Below are 17071 nucleotides of genomic sequence, written 5' to 3'. Positions count from 1 at the left end.
TGGAGCTCATTTAATAGATATTTTTAAGTACTTTGACAAATGTTTAATAAGTTTATGTTATAAAATGCATCAATTTCCCGTAATTTCATGTTGAATACTTAAGAGTTTTTTACTCACCGAAAAAAATATACATTCTATATAACTCACTTCTATTTAACGATAAAAGGTTTTTGTAGTAAGGAGTTTATTTAATTTTTTATTAGCTTCAATTTTGATAATAATAACTTTTTTGTAAAAATTTACACTTTTTGATTTATACCTGAAAAACCGATTTAAAACATGCATTATTTTACAAAAAATTAAAATCTCTGATCTTTAATAACTCAAAAAGTTTTGATTTATTTGAATAACTTTATAGGTATAACAAATTTTGCTTGAAATTTGTCCCTCTGTCGAATTATGGGGTTATTTTTAATAAAATAATTTTCACCCCCGAGAAGGGGTGGCATCCACCCCGAGGGTAAAAGCGCAAGTTGGTACCATGTCACCTTTGTTCCTTGAGATATCCTCTAACCACTTACCAATTTTAATGCAAATCGATGGAGGTTCAACGAAATCGGAGGTAATAGCTCATATCCACCTTCAGTGACTCCACTATTTGTCTATGTATGAAATTTAATAAAAAAAATGTTTCATCCGGAAAGCACATGGGTACAGGTTGACCTATAGAAATAGAAATAGAAATAGAAATAGAAATATGCTTTATTTTCACTGAAAATTATACAATTTTATGGACAAAGCTTAACAGAACTACACCCTGTTTTTAAACTAGGAGGAGTAAACTCAAAATATAGATTCACACCCAATAATGCCACTATAAAATTACCAGATTCATCTTGTTTTTTGGTTGAGCATGTCGGCCGTCATTAATAGTGTAAGGTAGCGTTTCTCATCCTTTTACCATTTGCGACCCAATTTTCCATAATTATTTTCACCGCGCCCCCCCTCGTACAATAACAAAATATATCATATGCAATAACAGTGTACCTTAAGCATTTACAAAAAATTCAACACCGATTCGGAACAGACTGTCTCTTTTCGCGGGAAGTTCCGAGTTATTTTGAACATTCTCGATCGTCTGCCTGCATCTCCATTTTCTCAGTTCTGACTCTGACCAACCAGTCTTTGTCTTAGCCGAGTCAGTTCAGTCAGTACTTCTGTAAATGTTAAATTTATTGTGGATGTGTAGTGTACATATGTATTATGTTCTAGTTACACCCTGTTTCGGTCAACTCTTCTCTGCAAAACAAGCCCAAGGAAGTCACTGATTTACATTAAATTTTTTGATAATTAGTATTAATATAGTATTAATTAGTATTAATTTAGTATCCAATGCTCTTTAATTATAGCTCCTTGTCAGTGTTCACGGGTATTTTATTTTGTCAGAATTTTGTTTTGCTTTGCTTTTGGTAAATTAGTCAATGTTGGTGTTTTTTTATATACTCACGCCCCCCCCCCCATTACTAAAAGCGTGCGCCCCACAGGTTGAGAATCACTGGTGTAAGGTAGGAATTTTTGTGCTGTATGTTTCCTATTCTACACGGCCAGCCTGCTTCAGTATTTTATGATGGATATACCACCACCAGCGTTAAACTATTTTTAGCTTCCGAAGGACTACCTACCAAGACTGAAAAACTACGAAAAATTCTTCTAGAATTTAACGATGTCTATGGAATTGGTCCAGCTGAGGTGGAAGCTGATCTTCCCGCTTTTAGGTAATTTCTCACTTCAGAAAGAATTATATACATCTACAAAAATTAAGGGAATGTCACCGAAATTATTATTCCACTAGCTCTCCAAGGCGAAATTTTTAAACAATACGACGTGTTCTGAGGAACTAGAAACCTCAAATCATTTTAGTGATGACAACTTCAGTATGGTTCTGATTAATATTTGTTCTATAAGAAATAAAACTGACGAATTATTTTTATTTCTAGAGGAATTAGGATTTCTCCTGATAGTTGCGGTTACAGAGCACTGGCTTGAAGTCAACGAGCCTTTTTTTGTAGAAAAATATACCACAATTGCTAGGTATGGTCTTCCAAGTTCAGCTTATGGGGCACCCTAATTCTTTCTACAAATAATAATTTTTATCTGATAACAAAATATGACTTTCTGCTGATGAAGCCTTCTTTGAGTTTTCCTTAGTTTATAATAAAAATCTTAATCTTTACATTATTTGCATCTATAGATCACCTGACTCCTCCGTGGAACTATTTTTTCAGAACCTGCTAAATTTGTTAGATGACTTACCCCATAAAAGCAGAAAAATTCTATGCGGGGACTTCAACATTAATTATTATGATGCTGCTTGTGCTACCCAAATATCCTTGGTCAACATATTTGAATCGTATGGTCTCTCAATGCACGTTAATTCACTTGATGTCTGCTCTACAATTATTAATGCGGGATTATCGGATTATGAAGCAGTATTTACGAAGTTTAACATCTTCAGCAAACCCTCCTCGAAAAACCGACGTTTAGGTAGGATATTTTCAGCTTGGAATTTTCATAAATTCCAAAATTTATGCTTAACTTCTGAGTGGCATTTTCCTTCTACGGACGTGGACTATAATTTCAACGATTTTTTAGAAAAACTTGTCTGCATCTTCAATAAGTCATTTCCTTTAATTTCAATTAAGCCAAAACATCACAAACTCTGGGCAACCAAAGGTATCCGCATATCAGCCAAGCATATTATGCGTTCACTACTGTATATCAAGAAATTTGCTACCAACGTCTCTGTCACTAAATATATCACCAAGTACAGGGTAACCTATCTAAAACTCATCAAATCAGCTAAAAAAGCCTACTATCAAAATCGTCTGGGAAGCTCTAAAAGTGTTGCAAAAGAAACTTGGTCCATAATAAACGATCTTCGAAATAAAGCTCACTCAGCTCAAACATTTGCCCTTCCAAACCCTGAAAATCTAAACGATTACTTCGTTAATGTGAGTAAAAAAACATCTATTTTGTAGCAAAACGATCCCATTTCCTATCTCCCTAATTCAGGAATGGTCTCGAATTCATTCTTTATAAGACCAGTCGATAAATCTGAACTGATCCAAACGATCAATAGTATCAAAAGCAAATCATCTTGTAGTACTGATTCAGAAAAATCTTCTTAAATTTCATAGAAAATGTGTTGGAACTCCTCGTTTCACTACTTAATGATTCCTTTGAAAAAGGTAAATTCCCAGAGTGCCTAAAGATAGCCATTATTATTCCTCTTCATAAGTGTGGTGAAAAATATAATGCTTGCAACTATAGACATATTGCCTTACTACCGGTACTCTCCAAAATTATTGAGAGACTCATAAAAACTCGACTTATGTTCTTTCTCATTGATAACAACATCTTGTCCCAAAATCAGTTCGGCTTCTCTTCTTCTTCTTCTTAAATTGCGTCTCCTATCGGAGGTTGGAAATCATCACAGCTATTCTTATTTTACTGGCGGCCGCCCTAAATAGGTCGATAGAACTGCGAAGATATTCTGCGCCTACCGATACTTCTCTTACCCCTGATTTTACCCTGAATGATCAGTCTCAGCAGCGAGTATTTGTCACCTCTCATAACATGGCCAAAGTATTCAAGCTTTCTTCTTTTAACAGTAAGTACAACTTCACATCATTTTCCGATCCGACGTAAAATTTCGGCATTCGTCACGTGGTCCACCTAAGATACACGGAGCATTCTACGGTAACACTACATCTCAAAAGCTCAATGTTTTTAATGCTGCCCATCTTCATGGTCCATGACTCAACTCCATATAATAAAGTGGAGAAGATATAACACCGAGCATACGCACTCTCAGATCAAGATTTATGTCACGAATACAGAGAAATATTTTCATCTTGTTAAATGCTGATCTAGCTATTTCTATTCTTGCTCTTATTTCTTTTGTTTGATCGCCTGTATGATCCAGGCAAGCTCCAAGGTATTTATAGGAGGATACCCTTTCTATAACGGTGTTATTGACAACCAAATCATTCCTGGCGTGTGGATATTTTGTTATTACCATCCATTTAGTTTTTCTAAGGTTTAATGTAAGTCCGTAGCTGTCGCAGTAGTGGTTAATGCGTTCCATCAGTCGTTGCAGATCTGCAAGATTGTCTGCTAATATTACTGTGTCGTCAGCGTATCTCACATTATTGATTGTATTTCCGTTGATCATTACACCACAACTAACCTCCGACAGAGCTTCTTTAAATATGACTTGGCTATAAAAATTAAACAAAAGAGGAGACAGAATACACCCCTGTCTTACTCCTCTACATATTTTGATCTCCTCAGTCATTTCATCATCGACCTTGACTTGTGCTGTTTGATTCCAATACAAATTAGTTATTATTCTAATATCTTTTTCATCAATGTTCTTTTCGATTAGAAGTTCTTTCAGTCGGTCGTGTCGGACTCTATCGAAGGCCTTCTCAAAGTCTATAAAGCAGGCGTATACATCCTGATTGATATCCAAACACCGCTGAAATAGTACGCCCACACCAAAGAGCGCTTCCCTCGTACTGAAGCCCATTTGTGTTTCACTTATATCTTCTTCAAGTTTGCGGAAAATTCTATTAGGAATGATTTTTAGAAAAACTAAGCATATGACTCATCAAGGCAATCGTTCTGTAATCCAAGCACTCTTTTACATTTGATTTTTTAGGTATTAAAATGAATGTGGACCTTAACCAGTCTTGTGGTATTATTCCAGTATCATATATGTTGTTAAATAACTCGAGTATCATGTTCATCACTTCTTCATCAATAAATTTTAATATTTCAACCGCTATTTCATCAGGCCCTGGTGTCTTACCATCCTTGGTGTTTTTTAAAGCATATTACAGTTCTTGTTTAAGTATCCTTAAACCCTTCATTTCTTCTCGTTTCACTGTTATTAATTCTTTTTCGTCGTCAAAGAGTTCTTTTACGTATTCTTTCCATCTTGTGAGTTTTTGTTTGAAATCTATTATAATCTTGCCTTCTAAATCATTCACCATTCCACTATGAGGCTACTTCTTTCTACCAGTCATTTCTCTGATCTTCTTATGCATGCCGAAACTATCGTACCTTCTCTCACATTCCTCAATATCCTTGCATTGTTCTGACAGCCATTTTTCTTTTTCCTCTTTAATCATTCTCTTTATGGTTCGATTTATTGCATCATATTGTTGTTTGTTTTTGTTCTTATAGGCACGTCTCTCCTCCATTAAATTAAGAATTTCTTCTGTCATCCATGCCTTTCTTTTAGTTCTCTCAGATCGTTTAGGAATCAACGTCTCTTTAACAGCTGTTGTTAGTGCTGCCTTTATTTGTTTCCAATTATTTTCAACTTCTTCGGAGTTCACGCTATTAATTTCTTTCAAGTTTTTATTAATTTTTTCTTTTATGTCTTCTCTTGTTCTTTTATCTTTTAGTCTATTGAAATCTATCCGAGTCTTTTTTTTTTCTTTTTTAGTTTCTTCAATTTTATGTTTAATACAGATACAACCGGATTGTGGTCAGAGTAGATGTCCGCACCTGGGTAGGTCTTTGTTGATAGTATAGAATTTCTAAATCTGTGGTCAACCAGAATGTAATCTATTTGATTTCTAATCATCCTCCCGTTACCATCAGCAGGGGATTTCCATGTGTAAAGTCTACGCTTCGGGAGTTTAAACATTGTGTTTGTAATTACAAATTTTTCATTTTGACAAAATTAAACCATTCTGTCACCACGTTCATTACGGTCTCCTAACCCATAGTCTCCAACCTCGGCTTCTCTAGGAATAATTAAAACGATCGAAAACATCTACCAGAACAACACAATAAAAGTAAAAGTAAAATATGAACTAACTAATCCAATTGAATATGGCCATGTGATAAGACAGGGGGATTCCTTAAGTCCTTTATTGTTCAACCTGATCATGGATGAAGTAAAAAACAGTAAAATCTAAAAATGGATACCAAATGGGAGAAAAACAACTTAAAATAGTCTGCTATACAGACGACGCAATACTAATCTCTCAAAGTGAAGATTATTTACAACGTATTCTGCACCAATTTAATGCAACTTCCAGAAAATTTAACATGTTAATTTCTCCAAAAAAGACAAAATGCATGATTATAACAGCAAATACAATAAGATGTAAATTGGAGCTGGAGGGTCAGATAATAGAACAAGTGATAGAGTTTAAAAATTTAAGCATCACACTATTTAGTCCCGGAGGGCTTGAAACAGAAGTAGAAGATTAAGTGAATAGAGCAAACAGAGCCTCAGGTTGCCTGAATGACACAATATGTAGAAATAAAAATATCAGAAAAGAAATGAAAGGCAGAATTTACAAAACAGTCATCTGACCAATTATGACATGCGCGGCAAAAACACGACCTGATACAGAGAGGACAAAAATATTGCTCGAAACAGCGAAGATGAAAACCCTTCGAAAAATTGGTGGTAAGACTCTATACCTGTGACACCTGCCCTTTTCTGATTTCCTGATTTCCTCGTTTCTAAAATTGGGCGGGCCATGTAGCCAGAATGAAGGAAGGAAGGTGGACCTAAAAATTACAGTGTGGAGACCACGAGCAGACAGAAGAAGTAGAGGTAGTAGACACGATGGAGAGACACGTCAAAAGGATTACTGGGAATTGGTTGCAGGAAGTCCAAGACCGACAAAACTGGAAGAAATTAGGGGAGGCATATGTTCAACTTTGGATACATAAGGCTGGATGATGCTGATGAAGACTCTATGGGACAGAGCTGGAAGTTAGGGTGGTTCGAAAAAAACTTTTTTTCTTATTTCAGATCGCTATAGTGCGCAAAAGTTGCCATTGGTATAGACATGAAAAAAACACTAATTATTATTTTTTTATTAATTTGTCTTCCGGTCGCGCAATGCAATCAAAGTTAGCAAAAATTGTGAAAAACCTAAATTTTTAAAAAAATTTTTAAACAGGCCAGATGGTTTTAATTGCGTTCCTATACCATGCATTAACTACTAAAAGTATGTAAAATAAATATAAACGCACTTATTATACATTTGTTTCATATCTTTCGGTCGCGCAACGTAATACAAAATGAGTAACATTAGTAGTTTTTGCAAAATTTCAAAGTTTGACTGTTTAGTACAATTTAATCATACGACTTTTAGAGATGCTATAGTTTAATTCAATTACAATAATATATTTAACATCCAAGCATCTAAGATACATTTTGATATTCTAGTGGAATTAGGTCGCGCAGCTTCGTCAAAAACAGCAGACTACCGAGAGACGAGGCGAAAGTGACGAATGCCAGCGAAGCTCGCGCAGCCACAAATAGAGATACATGTGGGAAGACCTCTACAATGGAGTATTTGTCTTCTCCATTACAACGAACTGCCATTCTGCCACCTTTTCCAACACTTAGATGGAAATACAACACGCCCAATAGGATATCCGGACAGATTGGAAAGGTCCTACCTGATTGTGAAAGACTACCAGTTGTCGTTGGCATCGCTGAGCGGTGCAATAATGTGGTTCTAATATAGCCCTCTCTGGAACTGTGTTCACACACTTTACTTGAAGCTACGGTCACTAGCTTATCGCATCTTTCAACTGCCTGTGTATGGCATGGCAAAGTATCTATACTCATAACAGGCTTGAAGTCATTCCTCACATACTGTTTTATCTCTTCATTAGTCAATGTTATTAGCAGTAGAGGAGAGTTAGTGTATTGGTGTTCCATTTGATAATTTCGTAATACTATTTAGCTTCAAAGTTTAAGTTTGGTGGTTTAAAGATTCTGATAGAGTCACTTTCAGATATTGCTTGCTTTTCCTTCATGATACGCATAAAGCCCAGTCTCGGATATGGTTTCTGTCATCAGTTACTATAGCCAAAAGTACATTTTCGGGATGGGCAAAGTAAGCACTCTGTTGTAAAACGGGATCAACAACTTGAATAAGCTCTTCTGGTAAGTACCTTGAATATTCAATGATTTTGTAATCATGTCTAGGCTCATCTGTGAATTTGTGGTTTATTTTTGTGGCAAACCACATAGGCATATTATAACATTTGAGAATGAATGTGACAATCTCAGATTTTCAGAAGGGTTGGCACACTGATGTAGAAAAGCAAAACTCGGTTTGCAGTAGTAAGCCATCTTGAATGTGACGTTGGGATAGGATCACGTACCCACTACAAAGTCTTCTGAACAATGTCCTGACTTGATGACTTCTGATATCTCAAGCAAGTACAATTATTGGTGCTTGCTAAGAATATGTTTGTCAGTTTTTGGAATCTCACAATCAATAGGATTAAAATCAATAAATGGTAGTCTTTCACAATCAGGTAGGGCCTTTCCAATTGGTCCGGAATATCCTATTGGGCCTGTTGTATTTTCATCTAAGTGTTGGAAAAGGTGGTGTAATGGCAGTTCGTTGTAATGGAGAAGAGAAATACTCCATTGTAGAAATACTCCTGGCATTCGTCACTTGCGCCTCGTCTCTCGGTAGTCTGCTGTTTTTGACGAAGCTGCGCGACCGAATTCCACTTGAATATCAAAATTTATCTTATATGCTTGGATTTTAAATATATTATTGTAATTAAATTAAACTATACCATCTCTAAAAGTCGTTTGATTAAATCGTACGAAACAGTCCAACTTTGAAATTTTGCAAAAATTACTAATTTTTGCATAAACTACTAAACAAATGTAAAATAGGTGCATTTATATAAAACCATCTGGCCTGTTAAAAAAATATATGAAAAATTAAGGTTTTAATTAAGTGAGTCGATTATTTTGCTCTCAAGTGTACATAGAGAAGTCTCGGTGATAAGTGATAAGGAACCAAGAGCTAGTGAAACACAACTGGCTAGCGATTTTAGTAGATATTTTTTTTGTTTTTGGCCAAATTTGTCAAAATTTGCAAAATTACTAACTATTTAGTAATTATTAACTATTTAGTAATTATTTTTTTACCAATTTTACTAAATTGGCAAAATTACTTAGGTACTAAAATCAATAGCCAGTTGTGTCTGAGTTTAGCGAACCGACTATACCTATAGATTCCAAAGCCAATATCAAAGTGCCAAAAAAATTTACATTTAGCTGTACAATAATTTTTATACCTATAAACTCTAACTACTTACCCTTTCATATAACTTTGGTTTAAGGAATTGTTTACATACTTTTAATAACAAGTCTACATATGACGGGCAGTTAAGAAAGTGAATCTCCTTTATTCTGCTGTTGAGTAGTTTCTAAGAAAAAAAATACAGTTTAACTTTATTTCTAAGAGACGAAAATGCATGAATTTTTAGATTTATGATCAAATGTGTGTTTCATTGAAAGAAAATACAAAGAAAAATCACGAGGTTTTTTCCTGGTTTTTCCCGTGATTTACTATGGAATCAAGAATAAAACAAAGATACACGAGAATTTTACTGTCACCGTTGCATGTGGTTGTCTTTTTAAAGTCAGCTCATATGCTATGATTTTTTTGTGGCGGATATTCTTAGGTTGGGGTTGATTTCATGTAATCGAATGAATTATCTCTGAGTAAAGTCGTCCCAGGAACGCAACTCATAAATATTGGCAATATTATTTTTAAGTCTTCTACTTTAAAATGTTTAAAAATATATGTCAGAATTGCCGATATAAATGAGTCAGATTAAATTAAATTATTGGAAAAAATTTTTAATAGGCTACAACATTTTTAATTTATTAATATTTTGTATTTTGACAACGACATCCGATATGGACGTCGAAACGTTATTAAAATATTTTTTTAATTAAATTGTGGCTTATTTCGCATTTAGAATAGTTGACTATTATTATTAAACTGTATTTATTTGTTTCCATATTTTTCAGACTTAGTTTTACTACTTTAAAGTGATGATTCTGAACATAACCCTTATAAATGTACACTGTCCCACAAATGAACAGGAAGAAGACACTAAGGTAGCCTTTTATCAAGATCTAGAACGAATCTATGACTCAATACCAAGAAACGACATTAAAATGGTGATAGGCGACACAAACGCCAAGATCGGAAAAGAAGAAGAGTACATAGGGGTAATAGGGAAACATAGTTTGCATAGAGACACAAATGAGAATGGTCAGTTTCTAATAGATTTCGCAGCTGGAAAGAATATGATTATCAGTTCGACATGCTTCCCACATCGGGACATACATAAGGGCACTTGGATATCACCTGACGGAAACACAATAAATCAAATAGACCATATACTGACTGAAAAAAGAATGGCGACGAGTATATTAGATGTAAAAAGCAGACGTGGCGCAAGCTGTGACTCAGACCATCAACTAGTGCAGACACGGTTTAGATGCAAAATCAGTCGACAGGTAAAAGAAAAATATCCAAAACAAGAAAAACTAAACTTAGATAACCTAAAAGTCCCTGAGGTACAAGAAAAATTTGAGAGAACAGTGGATGAAAAATTAGTAGAAGAAAACAGAGCAGACTCCACAATAGAAAATCAATGGAACACCATAAGCAGTATCATACTAAACACAGCGAAAGAAGTCCTAGGAACAAAGACACAACGGAGAGAAGAAACATGGTTCGATGAAGAATGCAAACAAGCTATACAGGAAAGAAATGAAGCACATAAGAATTACATACTCAGACGTACTAGTGAGAGAAAAACAGAATTTGAGAACAAAAGACGAAGAGCAGATAAACTGTGCAGGCAGAAAAAGAGAAAGTACGAAAACCAACGGATACTAAACATAGAGAGGGAGTTTAAGGAAAACGAAACACGTAGTGCATACCAACTTATTAAACATTTAAGACAGGGATACAAACCGAAGACTAGCCTCTGCAAAAATGAGAAGGGTGAAATCATTAGCGATATGGACGAAATTAAGATAACCTGGATGACATATTTTAAGGAAGTATTAAACAAAGGGGCACAACCACCATTACAACAGCAGAGGCAGCAGCAGGCACGGCAGGAGGTACCACAACAAGAGCTGGGGGAAGATGGAGAAGAAAATGAATTAACTAGACCCCCAACGCTAGAGGAGGTCCAAACGGCAATCCACATACAAAAAAGCCATAAAGCACCGGGAATAGATAAAATACCGGCAGAACTACTCAAGCAAGGAGGAAGGAATTTGACACAACAGATGTACCAGCTAATACGAGAGATATGGATAGAAGAAGAAATCCGCCAACAATGGAAGAAAAGTATAATCTGCCCTATTCATAAAAAAGGAGACAAACTGTTGTGTCAGAATTATAGAGGCATCTCTTTACTTTGTTCGGGATACAAAATATTCACAAACATCCTTAATCGAAGACTTCAACCTCTCACGGAAAAAATCATCGGGGAATATCAATCAGGGTTTAGGCAAAATAGATCTACAATTGACCAACTATTTACAGTTAAACAAATACTAGCCAAAGCATGGGAATATGACATGTACGTTTACAATCTCTTTGTAGATTTTAAACAAGCCTATGATTCAATAGATAGAACAATTCTACCTAATATATTGGAAGAATTTGGCATACCATCAAAATTAATACGACTAGTGCAAATGACAATGACAGAAACAGAAGCACAGGTATGTATTCAAGGACAGATCACTGATGCGTTTACGATAACGCAAGGACTGAAACAAGGCGACGGACTGGCTCCAACGATTTTTAATCTTGTTCTTGAATATGTAATTAGACGGTTGACGGTGAGCGGAAATAACATACTTACAAACAAATCTACCCAATTAGCAACATACGCAGATGATATAAACATAATGAGCAGAACAATGAATGCAGCGGAAGAAACCTACGTTGAGTTGAAACAGAGTGCAGAAGCAGTAGGGCTAGCAATAAATACAAATAAAACAAAACTACTCATACAAACCAGATCAAATAGACCGGCGCAACAACACTTTATTGACGATATAGAACATGTGAATAGATTCACGTACCTAGGAATGGATCTGGTTGCAAGCAATGAAGAAGAACCGGAAATAAATAGAAGGCTTGTGCTGGCAAATAAAGCCTATTTCACGATGGGCCACATATTCAAATCGCGAGACGTACACCGGAAAACAAAACTCCGGGTATATAAAACAATAATCAGGCCCATAGTAAGTTATGGCTGCGAAACATGGGTGGTGACACAGAAATCTGCCAATGCATTAGATGTGTTTGAAAGAAAAGTGTTACGTAGGATACTGGGCCCAATAAGTGAAAATAACAACTGGCGAATTAGGTATAATAGAGAAATATACGAGCAATATAGCGAACCAACTCTAGCACAATACACTAAACTGCAGAGATTACGGTGGGCAGGGCACGTGGTCCGCATGCATGAGAATAGAATCCCCAGAAAATTGCTGAATGCAAGAAAGCAGGGAAGAAGACCTGTTGGAAGACCTAAAAAGAGATGGAAAGACGAAGTCGATGAGGATGCCAGGAACTTCCTGGGAACGCGTTCATGGAAAAGAACAGCGGTAAATCGAAATGATTGGAGAAGCTTGTTGAAGGAGGCCAAGGCTCGATTTGGGCTGTAGTGCCATTGGATGGATGGATGGATGGAAAGTGATAATTCAATATAAATAATTTAAAAAAATGTTTAGTTGTCCTATAAACAAGAATATAATATGCAAAAATATGTGTGAAATATATTTCAAAAGAAGGGTTTTTAAAAAAGTACAATTACAAAGGGGAGTGCAATTAGAACGAAAACAAGCATTGTTTCGGAAAAATTCAAACAAGCTTATAATTTTTCTGAAACTTTTTTTGTTAGTTTATATACATATTAAAGTAAAAAGTTCTACTCGCAGATTTGGCCGCTAATTGTTTATTAATTGTTTAAACAATTACAATTTTTTTGTATAAATAATTTTAAAAATATCGTTAAATTCATCATTTTACTTTGATCAAATATGTTTCTATTTTGTTTTTGATTATGCTGAATCCGAATATGGCATTGCAATTTGAAAATTCTTATACAGAAGCTCTTATACAGTGTGCCTGCTGCGTAGCTAGGAACCACATGGAAAACTTTTTTAGATCAATTTTACGAAAAAAAGTTATTCTTAATAAAATGCTCTGGATAGTCAACAATCTACAACTCAACCTTCAGATATCAAATTTTATCAATTTTATACGAGTTATGTCAAAAATATGAATTTCGTTAAAGAGTAAAGTACCTTTATATTCCAGAATATCAAAAAATGCTATTATGAAAAGTTGTTTGAAATTAAAAACTATGTCTAAATATACAATTACATCATTCTAATCGAAAAAAAAAATAATTTTTTCGCAAATTACGGATACTTATCATCATTTTATTACAATTCTGATAACTATTTTATTATCACTTTTACGAAAAAAGTTATTCCTCATAAAATGCTCTCCCTGGTCTAGAATCTAAGATACAGCCATAAGATATCAAACTTTTTTAATTTTATACGAGGAATGTAAAAAATATGAATTTTTCTAGGAGTTAAGTGCCTTTATTATTCACAATATTTTAATTAGAAGGATGTAATTGAACATCAAAACAAATTTTTTAATTCCAAACAACTTTTCTTAATAACAATTTTTGATATTGTGAAATGTAAAGGTACTTTACTCCTGAGTGAAATTCATATTTTTTGACATACCTCGTATAACATTAATTAAATTTGATATATCTGATGATTGCAGATTAGATTATATACGATGCAGGGTATCGTATAAAGAATAACTTTTTTTCGTAAAGCTGATAATAAAATATTTATCAATAGGTTTCAAGTTACGCAGACATACTGTATAAGAGCTAAAGTAAAAAATTTTTGCTGAACATTTATTATTGTTGAAGCTTATTATTAAATGTATTTTAGGTAAGTTTTAAAGAAAAAAGTTTTGATCACTTTGTATAAACATTTTTTAGCTGGTAATTTTCGGTTTTTGTATTACATTTCTGTTATCTTTCTTAATTTTCTTAAAAGAAATAGTTTATTTCATTTCTAAAGTAAAATATATTAGTGCATTTCAAAGATTGCATCCTAAGCTTTAAAACAGCACTTATCATATATAAAACTTTAATAGATCTGTTCAAACTTGAGTAATACCGTCTTAAAGTGGTGGTAATTCTATAAAACTACGAAGATCTCAAAAATTACATTTTTTAAGACGTCCTATCATTTGAATTAAATATTTGAGATTTTTTTTTAATGAAACATTATTTAGTACGATGCTTGAAAGGTAAGTTGTGCAAAATTGAGAGTTTTATAAGAAAAATTGTATTAGTTACACATTTTTAAATTATTTTTAAACAAAATTCATGTAAAGCTCATTTTCCGCCCACACCGTACTTATGCCCATAAAATTTATTTCTTTCTATTATAACCATAAGATAGCTTAATTATTCTTCTTTCATGTTCAATTTGTAAAATTTCATTTGATCCATTAGTTAAAGAATTAGGTTAAAATAACTCAATCGTGCACTTCGCCGTACGTTAGTTTACAGTGCGCCAATGTTTGTGAGAAGGGTGACTTTAGCGTTATAAATAAAAAATTATAGAAGATACAGATTTAATTTTAGAAAATTCTTTATACAGGGTGTTTGGTAAAGAATATGCCATAGCTTAACCTCAGGTTCCTGAGGTTAAAATAGGCCGATTTAAGCTAACTTACCTTAGTACAAAGTTTATAATGACCGAGATACAGGGTGTCAAAGTTAAACTTTTTTTTTATTTATTATTGAATGTTTCCTGACAGGTATGAGATAACAACATGAAATTTGGTATGTGGGGGTTTTTGGGTCGAGAAAACTAAATTCATTACCAAAAATGATGTATTGCCCAGAGGGCGCCACATACGCCTTCAGCACTCATTTATTACGTTCAATTTTTTTTATCACTAACTCTGTATAATTCTGAAATTAAAATTTTTATTCTCCTATTAGTTTTACTTAAAAAAGGTATACTTTTTTCATCTCCCTAAACTCAACCGTTTTCGAGATAAACGCATTTTAAATCTGCGATACACCATCATTTTTAGCATAATATTATTGTAGTTCCACCCGAAAAATAACTTAATAACCATAATAATTGTGCCAGTTCTCAAATTTATGTCATTGCATCGCGAATTCGATTTGAAGAAATTTGCGATACATTTTTGGATAATTTTATGGTTTTAAGTTATTTTTCGGGTGTAACTACAATGATATTATGCTAAAAATGATGGTGTATCGCAGATTTAAAATGCGTTTATCTCGAAAACGGTTGAGTTTAGGGAGATGATAGAAGTATACTTTTTTTTAAGTAAAACTAATAGGAGAATAAAAATTTTAATGTCAAAATTATACAGAGGGATAAAAAAAATTTAACGTAATAAATGAGTGCTGAAAGGCATATGTGGCACCCTCTGGGCAATACATCATTTTTGGTAGGGAATTTAGTTTTCTCGACCCAAAAAACCCCCACATACTAAATTTCATGTTGTTATCTCATACCTGTCAGGAAATATTCAATAAAAAATAAAAAAAAGTTTAACTTTGACACCCTGTATCTCGGTTAGTATAAACTTTGTACTAAGGTAAGTTAGCTTAAATCGGCCTATTTTAACCTCAGGAACCTAAGGTTAAGCTATGGCCCCTGTATAAGGTTATTTTTGTAAAATTTTCTGAATTTTTCAATGGTCTAGTCAGTTTTTTTCTAAAATTTATATTTTCGGAGTTAATTAAAAAAACATCTAATTTTGTAGTTCATTTGTTTAATAAAAAATGAAGCACCCACTTCTCGAGTAGAACTTTTTGATATGTTGTTTATTAAACATTTCTTAATGAAATTACAAAAAGTTCCATCTTGTTTGATTTTTTCCGAAGTGAAAATCTATATGCACTCCCCTACTTATGCAAAATGCGTTTTTTTTATAAATTCAGTAATACTAAATTTGCTAAAAAAATTAAACGTTGACGTTACGAATTACACCGTTACGAATAATTATGTGTAGTTACGAACTGTCGTCGTTACGAATTGTGCGTTACCATTTGTCGGGTTACGAAATGTCACGTTACGAGATGTCATGGAACCATAAATTGGACCATAAAGGCCGATTTATGTTAGAACGGGACGTGCACGATACGTGCCGTAGAACAATAGAAAGCGCACCTCCCAGCTCCGTTGTCGCTCCGTCCCGTTGTCACATAAATTAGCCAATGCTTTTCATATCAGACGATATTCAACGTTCCCCGGAAGACAGCCGTGTCGTGCACGTCCCCGTTGTAACATAAATCCGGCTTATCATAGGTGTGAATAAGGTATAACCAGATAAACACAGTCCGATCAGATGAGAGATGACATAGAGGCTGCAGTATGTAATTAATTGCATTTAAAATTTGTTGTGTTCACTTAAAAGAAGACAATTAATTATAATAATACTTACCTCTATAATTACTAAAGTGTCTCTTACAACTGTTGGAGTTAATCTCAACACATGCTCCATTTTGAAATTTTGATTGTCGACCACTATAATGAGGCCCAAAACTAAATTATCGTCTTCTCTAAGTATGACGTCAATGATATTTATGCCTTGAGCAGCCCATCCATATGGATCAAAGTAATTGGGAATACAATCTTTTAGTTTCATAAATGTTACTAGATATCTATCGTCTACCATTTTCGGGAACACTAATAAATAGCTAAAATAAAATACATTAATTGAACATACCGTGGCTATAGTCTATTTCATCAATTTAAAACTCTTTATGTTACCTTTTCGATGATGAAAGAGGAGACCTGGAAAACATAGAACTTACTTCAGAAGAAATAGGTCCAGATATCACAAAAGAAGAAATAGCACACGCATTAAAAACAATGAAGAACGGAAAAAGCCCTGTGCCTGACATGTTTCCTATCGAATTAATAAAAATTATAGATGAACAGCACATTGATGTTCTAGTTATACTTTTGAACCAAACTTATAGATCAGGCGTATTACCCAAAGAATGGTTAACGTCGATCTTTGTTTGTCTCCCCAAAAAGAAAAACGCAAGAGAATGCGCCGATTACCGCACCATCAGCTTGATGTCACATGTGCTGAAGTTGCTACTGAAAATTATCCATAACCGAATATATCATAAA

General features: G+C 34.0%; 1 protein-coding gene across 2 annotated transcripts in view; it reads right to left on the bottom strand.

Moving 5' to 3' along the window:
- Nucleotides 1–17071, bottom strand: part of LOC126881893 (alpha-tocopherol transfer protein-like) — a 110822-nt gene that overhangs the window by 17230 nt on the left and 76521 nt on the right. Inside the window, exons 3-4 of one of the 2 annotated variants that reach the window (XM_050646543.1) lie at nt 16374–16629; nt 9112–9222 (exon numbers count right to left, since the gene is read on the bottom strand). In XM_050646543.1, the coding sequence (XP_050502500.1) occupies nt 9112–9222; nt 16374–16629 (367 nt within the window). The remainder of the gene's footprint in view (nt 1–9111; nt 9223–16373; nt 16630–17071) is intronic. The other variant, XM_050646544.1, reaches the window with a different exon arrangement.

The sequence above is a fragment of the Diabrotica virgifera genome, chromosome 3 (genome assembly GCF_917563875.1).
Source record: "Diabrotica virgifera virgifera chromosome 3, PGI_DIABVI_V3a".
Taxonomy (NCBI): domain Eukaryota; kingdom Metazoa; phylum Arthropoda; class Insecta; order Coleoptera; family Chrysomelidae; genus Diabrotica; species Diabrotica virgifera.
The sequence above is the reverse complement of the archived record's forward strand: the minus strand, read 5'-3'. Positions and strand labels throughout refer to the sequence as shown.